Source organism: Ranitomeya imitator, chromosome 8 (genome assembly GCF_032444005.1).
Source record: "Ranitomeya imitator isolate aRanImi1 chromosome 8, aRanImi1.pri, whole genome shotgun sequence".
NCBI lineage: Eukaryota > Metazoa > Chordata > Amphibia > Anura > Dendrobatidae > Ranitomeya > Ranitomeya imitator.
Window position 1 is genome coordinate 161,346,633 of NC_091289.1, and position 13,377 is coordinate 161,360,009.

Genomic DNA, 13,377 nt, shown 5'->3' on the forward strand with positions numbered 1-13,377 from the left:
TGATCACTGGTGTCATTGTACACAGGAACTCTGTATATAGTGTAAAGGTAATACATTGATCACTGGTAACATTGTACACAGGAACTCTGTATATAGTATATAATGTCAGTGTACAGGTAACACACTCATTCACCAGTGACGTCTGTGGGTGAAGTCCATCAGCTTCACTTTTCATCTTCATCCAGCACAGACCGCCATCACGTCTTCCAGCCAGGACTTGTCTCTGCAGGAAATAACAAAGTCATCTAGAGCTCCGCTTGCAGAACACATTACTTAATTTTTTTCTAACTTCCACACTACACCAGATGAAGAAAAAAAAGTCAACATAGTGTGGCTCTGCACAGTAACAAGACCGCCCCCCATTTAAATCAGTATTTTCAAAAAATAAAATAAATGCAACACTACAGTAATAATATACCTTAATTAGCCCCTGTGGTAATATTATCCCCCATCCTGGCCCCATGTATCTCATTCATGGCTCCAGCCATATGTTCTCCCATCCTGCCCTCATGAGTATCCATTCAGCCCCCATATGATCTCCCCATTCTGCCCTATGATCCTGCCGCCCCATGTGTCTCCATCCTGTACCATGATCCTGCCCATCCGTCTCCATCCTGCCCCTTCTGTCTCTATCCTGCCCCATCTGTCTCCATCCTGACCCACCTGTCCCCGTCCTGACCCATTTGTCTCCATCCTGCCCCACTGTGTCTCACGTCCTGCCCCGTGTCTCACGTCCTGCCCCCGGTGTCTCACATCCTGCCCCTGTGTCTCACATCCTGTGTCTCATTCTGCCCCCGTGTCTCACGTCCTGCCCCCGGTGTCTCACATCCTGCCCCTGGTGTCTCACATCCTGCCCCTGTGTCTCACATCCTGCCCCTGTGTCTCACATCCTGTGTCTCATTCTGCCACCGTGTCTCACATCCTGCCCCCCTGTGTCTCACATCCTGCCCCCCTGTGTCTCACATCCTGCCCCCCTGTGTCTCACATCCTGCCCCCGTGTCTCACATCCTGCCCTGTGTTTGCCACATTCAATAAAAAAAAAAACTTTCTCCTTACCTGCCCGCGGCCCAGCGTTGATGTCCATCCCAGGTATTTCAGCACGGACTCGCCAGCGAAGGACAATTACGTCATATGCCGGTGACGTGCACGCTGACGTCAGCTGCCAGCCTCCGATTTGCTGGCGGCTTTTATCTATTGCCGTGCGGGCCCAGGCCCGGATGGCAATAGAGTTTAACTGAACCAGTGTCTTGGAAGCAGGTTCAGTTAATGTACAGGCAGAAGCCTGCCGCTGGGGCCCGATGGGTAGATGAGACGGGGCGGGCCCCCTCTGCCCACCAGGCCCCAACACCAGTCTTAGCAGTAATGCCCTGATGGTGGTCCTGGGCAGAAGATCTGTACACTGTCCAGGGTAACTTCAGACCATGATGGTGAGCTGCGGCTTTATAATGAATTGCTGCAGATTCATTGCTTGTGATGGAGCAGAAATTGTGCTACAAGGATAAATACACAGTACTCATCTATTCAGCGCCGCTCTGGTGGTCCCTGCCAGTGCTGCAGGGATGACATCATCGTTGACATGACCGCTGCAGCCGATCATTGTCCTGAGAGAAGACGTCTGCAGGTGCATCATGTGACTGCTCAGGCCAATCATTTGTCAGCCCATGAATGATGAACGACCTCCGAAGTTGTGGACGAGTGAGGTAGTATTGCTTATTTATAGCCATGTTTTATGCCATTAGGACTGGTTCACACTGAGGTTTTTGAAACATGGATTTTGGAGCAGATGTTATTAAATTCAATTAAAAAAAGGACAAAAAAACAATATCAGAAGATTTTTAAGAAATCTGGACTTTACCATCAAAATAGCTGAGATGCCGTAAAGCAAACCACGGTAGTAAACATTCACCTTACCTCACTTGTCCAATGAGCACCTGACAAGAGTCCTTTACTTCACTTATTTTTCCTCCTACCGGTTTTCTGATGTGAGCGTAGGAAGACGGAGGGAAAAAAAAAACCCATTCACTGTTTGACCCAACGCCATTTGTTTTCGCGCGGAAGAATCTACACAAACTAAACTGAGGTGATTGGAGTGCGGCGGAGGGATCTGCAGGCGTCTGAGTCCCGCGCTGGAGGAGACCGCGGTGCTGAGTAGCAGGAGGCGCAGTCTGCAGTACGGTGGCTGTGTCGCGGAGGAATCGTCCAGTAAGCGCTTCAGTGTGCATTAGTGCGTAGCTTTACGGCCGGGCTGCTGCTGTAGGACTGCAGGGAGGGATAGTTACTAACACTGGCGCAAAGTGGTCGGTATTTCCCAGCATGGCGCCCTCTGCTACCAGTGCTGTACATCAGTGTCACTTTGCAGCCATACACAGGGTGCAAGAAGTGGTTGTGCAGCTGAGCCTGAACGCTGTTATGTCCCATATCCCCCTTATGGGAGGTCACATGGCGCTAATGGGTGACTAAAGCTAAGTTCACACTAGCGTCTCTGTGCGCAATGTATCATCTGCATGCGCAAACGCGTGCCAAAACATTTAAACACTTGGTTATGCTGTTTTTTTTATCCACATCAGCTTAGGCATGATGGCGAAAAAGAAGGCTGTGTTTGTATGCATTTTTGCCTGTGTTTGCGTTGATTATGCGCATGCGTTCGGTATTTCTAGGAGGGCGTGTCCTGGACATGCTCAGTCCGAAAAACCCAAGCGCATGCGTACCAATGCATTCACATAGACAGTAATGCGTTGTTTTGACGCAGTCATCCGCCTGCGTATGACTGCGCTAAATTGCCCCCTCAAAAAATGCAACATGTTGCGTTCGCCGCACACGTGAAACAATGCATGCGTACGCATCCGCATGCTAACACATGTCCCTGCGTACACATTGTTAAATATATACGCAAGGCGCATGCGGATCGGTACGCAGTTATATGCTGCGCACACATACGCAAATGTGAACCTGGCCTAAGGCTGCGCCGCCATGGGGCAAGGTGTGGGGTTTCTTTATAAATCGATCTCTGCCGGTCTCTTTTTACTGGCAGTGCGGTGAGTCGCTGCACGGCTGCCCACCATTGATGGTTCACTATGGTCATAGCAGCCCTGAGCATTCTTCGCTGACAAGTTCCTTGCCATGTCTATGCACAGACCTGTCAGTCGGCTAGAGAGGGGCTGGGAGAAGTTGGCCGGGGACGCCTCTGGACTAAGCCGAGGACCGTCAGACCTGATTCATGGCAGCATTTACTCTACAATTCTGCATAAATCGTCTTGAAATAGAAAAATCACCAAATTTTTTTTTGCATCGCGCAGGGGAACCACTCTTGGCTCAAATGTACCTTTGCAATTACACTAGGGGTCTCCTTGGGTGCCTTTTCCATAGGAGGACATTTTCATCCCTAGTGTCCCCACCCTCTTAGTTTTATTTTTTAATCTCAATTCTTTATATTTCACCAAGATAAAGCATTACTGTACCTAGCTCCCTCGTTTTTGCCAAAGTGATCTCCTCCAGTCCACTTGAATGAGAATGTCTTGTCCTCCTGCTCTTCCTCCACCTCAATCTAGGGGATCCCTTCCTCTACTATTTGGATATTCGACAGATTACAAGATTTACTCTCCTTCTATTCCTCTTTTCAATGGTCCAATACTACCAGTTGATTTGTAAATTATGTTCGCCCATGGTGATGGTCTGGTCATCCGTCACATTTTTCACTTTGTCCTAAAGGCTGTGCACACCTTTGCATTCTTGGATGGCTCTTTTGGGCGCACGACCTTACAGACTGCAAGGTCCGTTAGTTTGTTTCTTTTTGTTTCCTGCCCCCCCAAGGACTGCTTTGGAGTATCCTAAGTGCAAACCCACAAACAAGAAAAGTTAGGTTTTTTTTTCTTAGGCTTCTTTCACACTAACGTTAACTGCAATCCGTCACAATGCGTCGTTTTGCAGAAAAAACGCATCCTGCAAAAGTGCTTGCAGGATGCGTTTTTTCCCCATAGACTTGTATTGACGACGCATTGCAACGGATTGCCACACGTCGCATCCGTCGTGCGACGGATGCGTCGTGCTTTGGCAGACCGTCGGGAGCAAAAAACGCTACATGTAACGTTTTTTGCTCCTGACAGACCGCTTTTTCCGCCCCCACCTCCCCGCACCTCACAATGGGGCAGCGGATGCGCCGGAGAAATGCATCCGCTGCCTCCGTTGTGCAGTGCGTTAAACGCTAGCGTCGGAATCTCTGCCCGACACATTGCGACGGGGAGATTCCGACGCTAGTGTGAAAGTGTGTGCACGTTGCAGATTTGGGTGCAGAATTTTCTGCACAAAATCTGCATCTCCTGGCAGAAAACGCAGCTGCGTTTTTATGTTTTTTGCACGGTTTTGATGCATTTTTGGTGCAGTTTTTACTCGGTTTTTATGCATTTTTGAAAGCTAAATAAAGATGTATTATTGAACAAAAAAAAAATTTGTGATGTCATATTGTCCAACCTCCTCTTTTCCATTTGTCCAACCCACACTCCATTACACACAGATAGATAGACAGACAGATAGTAAGATCTATAGATAGATAGAAGGAATGAGATGGGTAGATATATCTATTGATAGATGTATGGATAGTGTAGGGTATGTGTCCACGGGCCGGATTACATCCGGATTAGCTGCGGATTGGATGCTGCGTACAACCAGAGTGTTCAACCCGCAGCGTCCAGATGTTACCGCATAGTGGAGGGGATTTTATGAAATCCCGTCTCCATTATGCATGCGAACACGCATCTGGAGGCCCTGCGTTTACGGACATGTGACGCGTCTTTTTAGAACGCAGCATGTCTGCGTCACCGCAAGGTAAATCACAGGGTCCTATGTATGGGGTACGGAGATTCCGGATGTGTGCAATGAACACATCCGGAATCACCGAGCGTACAGAAGGGGGCGGCACTTTGGGCGGAGTGAGTTTTCCACTCCGTCTAAAGCAGCGGCAATCCGGCCCGTGGACACATACCCTATAGATATATGGATAGATATATCTATGTATCTATCAATATATCTATAAATATATCTATAGATTATCCATAGATCTATAATAGCAAGGCCGATGTTTATTAATGAACGTTTAATTTAAAAAAAAAAAAAAAATGGCGTGGGCTCCCGCACAATTTTCTGCGCCAGAGGGGGAAAACCGACGGCCGAGGACCAATATTTGTAGCTTGGGAAGGGGGTAATACCCATGGCCCCCTCCCAGGCTATGAACATCAGCCCGCAGCTGTCTACGTAGCCTTTGCTGGCTATTAAAATAGGGGGACCCTTCAAAAAAAGATGTGGAGTCCCCCCACATTTTATTGTCAGAAAGGCTACGCAGACAGCTGCGGGCTGATATTCATAGCCTAGAGAGGGGCCATGGATATTTGCCCCCCCCCCTTCCCCCCCCCGGCTACAAATACCAGCCCCCAGCCGCCCCTGAAATGGCGCATCTGCAATTCTGGCACTTAGCCCCTCTCTTCCCACTCCCCTGTAGCAGTGGGATATGGGGTAATAAGGGGTTGTAAGGTGACATTAAGCCCCGTTAATAATAGAGAGGTGTCAATAAGACACCTATCCATTACTAATCCTATAGTAGTTAAAGAGTTAAAAAAAGAAAAAGACACAGCCAGAAAAAGTATTTTTAATAGTCTTAATTTCACCATACTTACCATACTCGATCGCCTGCAAAAAATTTAAAATAATAAACCAACCGTATACTCATTAATAGCGAGTGTCCAATTGTCCAATTAATTGGTCCGTAGTCCAATTAATAGCGAGTGTCCCACGACGATCTCCACTATACAACAGTGACGTTGGGTGATGTCACTGCTCTATAGGGCCTCCAGTGACACACTGACAGGAGACAATGGCTCCTGCAGTGCATCACTGAAGAGGTTACCTGAGTTCATTGGTCTCACTTTCTGGCAAAGCGGCGTGGTAATTTTCCCACACAGTAGTGCCACAAGTGAGAGTAGGAACTATTTCTCACAGTGGCGAAGGGATACAGTGCGGAAGGATACCTTTCATCATTGCATTCCTGGAGCCCCTAGTGAGTGGTCGCATCAGCTGATGTGGCAGCTCTCCACGGGAGATCGTTGTGGGACACTCGTTTTAATTGGATATCTGCGGATCAGGGAGTATATTGTTTGTTTATTATTTTAATATTTTATACACGTGACAATGGCTTGGGGGATCAAGGTGATGGTGAGTATGTACTGTGTTGTATGTATGTATGTACTGTATGTTGTATGCAGGGCTGTGGAGTCGGTAAACCACAGTTGCGACTCCGACTCCTGGATTTTATCAGGTTCTGGCTCCGACTCCTTCATAAATGGCCAATTCGTAACAATAAATTTACTGTTGTCAAATATTAACATCGTGCTTATTCAGTTTCTCACCATCATATAAGTAATCAGACCACTTAGAGCAAAAACTATATTTATTAGAATACAATTAGAATATAGCAAATAACTTTTATAAACTTTTCTAAACTCTTGTAAGTAAATATGCAATAAACACTGTTATGCAGTTAATAAGAAGAAACCTATAAATTTGTCCTCAGAAAAAGTATTGCCTCTGTCAGATCCTCCTTCATGGATGCCCTTAAATCTGATCTAATTATTTTGAGAGCAGAGAACATCCTCTCTACACTAACTTGGGTTGGTGGCAAAGCAGTAACCACTCGGGCAACATCTCTGACAATGTCAGGATACAGAGGAATCGCTTGTTGCGCTGTTATTTTTGATGAACGGTCAAATTTCTCAATTTCTTTTAGTGCACATGAAAAATTCTGCTGAAATGTACTGACTGTGTTCTTTGATGGGGATGACTCTTCTATGCGGGAACGCTTTGCACGGTCCTTGTGATCCAAATATTTTTCGAAATTAAATTCTGTTATTCCTCATGTACTCACAGTTAACTGATGCAAAGTTTGTTGAAAGGATAATACTTCTTACAGTCTTCCTCTTCTGAGTAGCAGCTGTGAGATGCTTGGAAGACGCACACCAAACATCTAGTGTAGAGGAAGAGCTTTACTACTAAGAATTTGCAACACATTTTCACTTTCAGTTTCATACATTGTAAGTAGGGGGGTTGGGGCAGCATGAGGTTAAAGGTACCTTCACACATAACGATTTTGTTAACGATATTGTTGCTTTTTGTGACGTAGCAACGATATCGTTAACAAAATCGTTATGCGTGACAGCGACCAACGATCAGGCCCCTGCTGGGAGATCGTTGGTCGCTGAGGAATGATCAGGACCTTTTTTTGGTCGCTGATCACCCGCTGTCATCGCTGAATCAGCGTGTGTGACGCCGATCCAGCGATGTGTTCACTGGTAACCAGGGTAAATATTGGGTTACTAAGCGTAGGGCCGCGCTTAGTAACCCAATATTTACCCTGGTTACCATTGTAAAAAAAAACAGTACCTACTCACATTCCGATGTCTGTCACGTCCCCCGGCGTCAGTTTCCTGCACTGACTGTGTCAGCGCCGGCAGTAAAGCAGAGCACAGCGGTGACGTCATGACGTCACCGCTGTGCTCTGCTTTACGGCCGGCCGGCGCTGACACAGTGGACGCCGGGGGACGTGACAGACATCGGAATGTGAGTATGTACTGTTTTTTTTTTAACTTTTACAATGGTAACCAGGGTAAATATCGGGTTACTAAGTGCGGCCCTGCGCTTAGTAACCCGATATTTACCCTGGTTACCCGGGGACTTCGGCATCGTTGAAGACAGTTTCAACGATGCCGAAGTCTTTCCCCTGATCGTTGGTCGCTGGGAGAGCTGTCTGTGTGACAGCTCCCCAGCGACCACACAACGACTTACCAACGATCACGGCCAGGTCGTGTCGCTGGTCGTGATCGTTGGGAAGTCGTTCAGTGTAACGGTACCTTAACCAAGTATAAGATTAGATAAGGGCAGTGGAGAACAGTGACACACAAGAAGTAAGAAATGTCTCTATCTCCAGCAGAACTGCTTATCACTGTTGTTCATAGTTTGATAGAACATATATATTTGAGTAACATTTATAAAATTCATATGAAAGTTCAATTATGAAATATTAATACATTTTTTTTTAAAGCTGGAGTCGGTACATATCTACTGACTCCGACTCCAACCAAAACTACCTCTGACTCTGACTCCACAGCCCTGGTTGTATGTACTGCGTGTTGCATGGTGCATGTACTGTACATGTGCATTTGTGGTGTTTTTTTTTTTTACATTCAACACATTAGCCGGATGATGGGACTACTACTGTCCCATCATTGGTTAATCTGTCAGTCACTGTCACTGTAGCAGGCATAGCCCGATGGGACTACACACGATGCCTGCACACACCCGGACAGCCCTGCACATACCCGAACAGTCCCGCACAGTGCCGCACACATCCGAACAGCCCGCAGACCACGCCAGCACACACATACACGCACACAGTCACCGCCCACACTCACCCCACACACTTCCCTCCTCCCGAACTGCAGTGTTTTTCAGACCCGCATCTGCAGCGAAATTGCAGATCTTTTTTACATCTGCGGTTTTGCTGCGGATGTGCCCGACTCAATGCAAGTCTATAGGTGCAGAAATGCTGCAGTTCCGCACAAAAGAAGTGAGATATTGCGGAAAAAAAAGCTGCGTTTCGGTGCAGCTTTTTCCGCAGCATGTGCACAACAAATCTGCGGCTCCCATAGACTTACATTGGTTGTGCAGTACACTGCGGATTTGATGCAGTTCCATGCGGCAAAAAACGCTGTGGATCCGCAATGTGTGCACACAGCCTTACCCTCTCTGTAAAATCCTTTCTAATTGGGGACACCTCTCCCACCAACATTCTTTGTTTAGCTCATTCTTTCATTTTAGACTGAGTTATTTGGTTATTTTGCCTCTGAACCTGGGCTCGGAGTTCAGTTTTCCTAGGATGCCTTTAGTTTCACGTTTCTGCTTTTACTACTGTACAAACTGATTTAGTGGAGTGTCCGTAGGAGCTGCATATTCTGGTAATATGAGCTGGTGCCTTGTAGCAGCCCATAACCAATGTTTGTATCACTATGCGCTCAACAAGAGGGTGATTTTACTCTTCATATTGAATAAAAAATTCTAAGACAGAGACATTAACATTTTTATGTTTCAAACGTCATTCTTATTCATTTTCATATGCACTTCGCAACCTTCTACTTTCAGCCTTTTCTCTTTTGACTATGCCCCTCTTAGTAATACATGCTATATATGAGATACAGTGGGGCAAAAAAGTATTTAGTCAGTCAGCAATAGTGCAAGTTCCACCACTTAAAAAGATGAGAGGCGTCTGTAATTTACATCATAGGTAGACCTCAACTATGGGAGACAAACTGAGAAAAAAAAATCCAGAAAATCACATTGTCTGTTTTTTTATCATTTTTTTTGCATATTATGGTGGAAAATAAGTATTTGGTCAGAAACAAACAATCAAGATTTCTGGCTCTCACAGACCTGTAACTTCTTCTTTAAGAGTCTCCTCTTTCCTCCACTCATTACCTGTAGTAATGGCACCTGTTTAAACTTGTTATCAGTATAAAAAGACACCTGTGCACACCCTCAAACAGTCTGACTCCAAACTCCACTATGGTGAAGACCAAAGAGCTGTCAAAGGACACGAGAAACAAAATTGTAGCCCTGCACCAGGCTGGGAAGACTGAATCTGCAATAGCCAACCAGCTTGGAGTGAAGAAATCAACAGTGGGAGCAATAATTAGAAAATGGAAGACATACAAGACCACTGATAATCTCCCTCGATCTGGGGCTCCACGCAAAATCCCACCCAGTGGGGTCAGAATGATCACAAGAACGGTGAGCAAAAATCCCAGAACCACGCGGGGGGACCTAGTGAATGAACTGCAGAGAGCTGGGACCAATGTAACAAGGCCTACCATAAGTAACACACTACGCCACCATGGACTCAGATTCTGCATTGCCAGACGTGTCCCACTGCTTAAGCCAGTACATATCCGGGCCCGTCTGAAGTTTGCTAGAGAGCATTTGGATGATCCAGAGGAGTTTTGGGAGAATGTCCTATGGTCTGATGAAACCAAACTGGAACTGTTTGGTAGAAACACAACTTGTCGTGTTTGGAGGAAAAAGAATACTGAGTTGCATCCATCAAACACCATACCTACTGTAAAGCATGGTGGTGGAAACATCATGCTTTGGGGCTGTTTCTCTGCAAAGGGGCCAGGACGCCTGATCCGGGTACATGAAAGAATGAATGGGGCCATGTATCGTGAGATTTTGAGCGCAAACCTCCTTCCATCAGCAAGGGCATTGAAGATGAAACGTGGCTGGGTCTTTCAACATGACAATGATCCAAAGCACACCGCCAGGGCAACGAAGGAGTGGCTTCGTAAGAAGCATTTCAAGGTCCTGGAGTGGCCTAGCCAGTCTCCAGATCTCAACCCTATAGAAAACCTTTGGAGGGAGTTGAAAGTCCGTGTTGCCAAGCGAAAAGCCAAAAACATCACTGCTCTAGAGGAGATCTGCATGGAGGAATGGGCGAACATACCAACAACAGTGTGGGGCAACCTTGTGAAGACTTACAGAAAACGTTTGACCTCTGTCATTGCCAACAAAGGATATATTACAAAGTATCGAGATGAAATTTTGTTTCTGACCAAATACTTATTTTCCACCATAATATGCAAATAAAATGTTAAAAAAACAGACAATGTGATTTTCTGGATTTTTTTTTCTCAGTTTGTCTCCCATAGTTGAGGTCTACCTATGATGTAAATTACAGACGCCTCTCATCTTTTTAAGTGGTGGAACTTGCACTATTGCTGACTGACTAAATACTTTTTTGCCCCACTGTATGTATATCTGGAATGCTGCTGTTTAAGTCTCAGCACAACTTCATTTCTGTACTGCTTTCTTCTACAGCTCATGACTTTTGTCGATGGTTCGTTCGCGAACGATCCGGTATAAAGAGCCGGCTCCCCGCTGTGAATGATGGGAACCAGCACCCTAATGAGAGCTACTAAATTCTCTGAATATCTCTCAGTGGGTGTAAAATTTAGGTGTTCAGCAGACATAATTATCACTGTCCACCAGAACAAAACTTCACTCACTCATCAATTTAACTGGCTAACCTCAAGCGGACGGAGTTTTGGCCGGGTTTCGGCTGCATTAACCTTAGCTTAAATATGTGTTCACTTACTGTGAACATGTATTTAATAGGGATCTATTTAGGATCCAAAGAGAGTCTGCTCTTTTTGGTTAGCGGAGCCAGGAAAGCCAGATCACCAAAAAGAGCCGGACTGCCCATTACTAATGACTAGAGTTGGGCAAAAATATTTGCAGGACCCTGGTGTTGCGGCCATGTATGTAGTGCATGGCTGACATACTGGAGCACTGCAAACTCCCCACTATTTGCAGCATCCCGAACGGGGACTAATCAGAAGAGGTACAACTCTATGTTGTAACGTGATTCACAAATGATGTTGCGGAGGCCAAGTAATCAGAAGAGGCACCAAGGATGCCACAGGTATTAGCTAGCCGACTTGCATTACTTGGATCCGGTGGCCATGGACTCCTATGGTTTGCAGTGTTCCAGGGTTCTTGCAAATCTATTTTCCCCTGTGATAACGGTCACAGACATTGAGGAGTATGTTATTTGCAACTGTGTTGTATGCGGCTGTGTGCTAGCTTTAAGAGGAAAAAAATACTGAGACGAGTAATTAAATTAAGTCGTATCCTTTTATTACGCAGAAATGAACAAGGATCGGGTCTTGCAATCCCTGAAAAAGGAAGTGCGCTCGCTACTTATCCCTTCCAAGCTTGGCCTTAGTATTCAAGAACTTGAGCACGATTATCGCTCGATGATTGGAAAGCCCCTTCCACTCAGGTCCTTAGACTACAGGTCAACCTTGGAGCTCCTCCTAGATATGCCGGATGTGGTAAACATGCACAGTAAAGTCGATGGCTCCGTTGTGTTGTCAGGTAGGTATTCCTGAGTATCTCCTCCTTTTTACTTCCAGATTATGTTCTCATTTTGCATGAATTGGGAGACTTTGCCTTCTGCTGCATTTTCGCTTAACCTAGCTTATTTCAGGTGAATGACATGTACAGTAAATCCTAAATTACACAGTTTACTTCAGATGCCTATAGAATCTCTTTGGTTATTCGCAATAATATTTTGTATCAATTGTTGCAGTCTCATGTCCTGTTAATTCTCAGTGTTGGATTGCATCCATGGGGTGTCCTCTTTTTTTTTTTTTTTTCCCCACAGGCCCATTCATTAGATTGTGTTGAGTTTTGACTGCATCTTTCTCTATAGACGATAATGGATCCTCCTTTTGCAATCTGATTATAAAAACTGATAGCATACATACATGTGAACGAAGCCGTACAAAAGTGTGCTCTTGTGTTGAATTCTTACCTTGGTACAACATCTGCAGATAGTTGAATGTTCTGCCTGTTTTTGTCTACTTTTGCTCCTGTTGTACTAAAACAGAGGTCCCCAACGTTTCTGACCTTGAGAGCCACATTCAGCTCTGAGAGAGGGTCGCAAGCCACATCCAGACTTGAGAGAGGGTCATGAGCCACATTCAGCTCCCGCCCCCTCACAATAATAGTAACCAAAGCTTTTCCACAAAAATCAATCACCCCAAAGCAGTATACAAAGATCCATGCGTTCCTACAATACCCCCATTCAGTATTCTATAAAGCACTCCCAAGACACTGTCACATCCAGCTTCAAACACCTCCTCTGACAGGTGGTGTCATCTTGTCTCCAGCGTACCATACTTAAATCATCTCAAAACTCCTAAGACCAGTATATGTGCATCCAGATCTGTTCTTTTGTGTAGGGCTGCTCACAAAATTCACCATATTCAGATGTGCTCTTCATAACTGTTTGCTACAACTGGAGCTAATGCACCAAGCTTACAGACATCCGCGAGCCACAGTTCATGGGACCGCGAGCCACATGTGGCTCCCGAGCTACAGGTTGGGGACTCCTGTACTAAAACATACTTCTTAAAGGGACCCTGTCACCTGAAAAACACTATTAACCTGGGGATGTGGGGTCAAGCTGCATGTTAACACCTTTCCGACATCGGGCTGAAATGTACACCGATTTCAGACTCCCTCCTTTGATGTGGGCCGGAGCCCACATCTTTTCTGGCACATGTCACTTGCTATAAGTGCCGTGATATGTCACTGTGACAGCGGTTTTTGCACATTCTGCGGATTACAGGTTTAGGGCTCTTCCCATACCTCGCCGTCTTTCCCATCATGGCTTTGTCAGTCATTCTTGATTCCCTTCCTTTCGTCTGGTTCCCTTCCGTTCTCTGGGTCAACGAATGCTCCTTGGAGCTGAATTGCACTTGTAGGTTTACCTGGTCAGAG

The 13,377-nt window shown here is 45.8% G+C and overlaps 1 protein-coding gene across 1 annotated transcript in view; it reads left to right on the top strand.

The window, feature by feature from the left end:
- The first annotated feature begins 2,092 nt into the window (after positions 1-2,092).
- TDRD5 (tudor domain containing 5) overlaps positions 2,093-13,377 on the top strand; it is a 119,732-nt gene continuing 108,447 nt past the window's right edge. The window contains exons 1-2 of the mRNA XM_069737701.1: positions 2,093-2,202; positions 11,737-11,967. Of these exons, the coding sequence (XP_069593802.1) occupies positions 11,739-11,967 (229 nt within the window). The 5' untranslated portion in view covers positions 2,093-2,202; positions 11,737-11,738. The remainder of the gene's footprint in view (positions 2,203-11,736; positions 11,968-13,377) is intronic.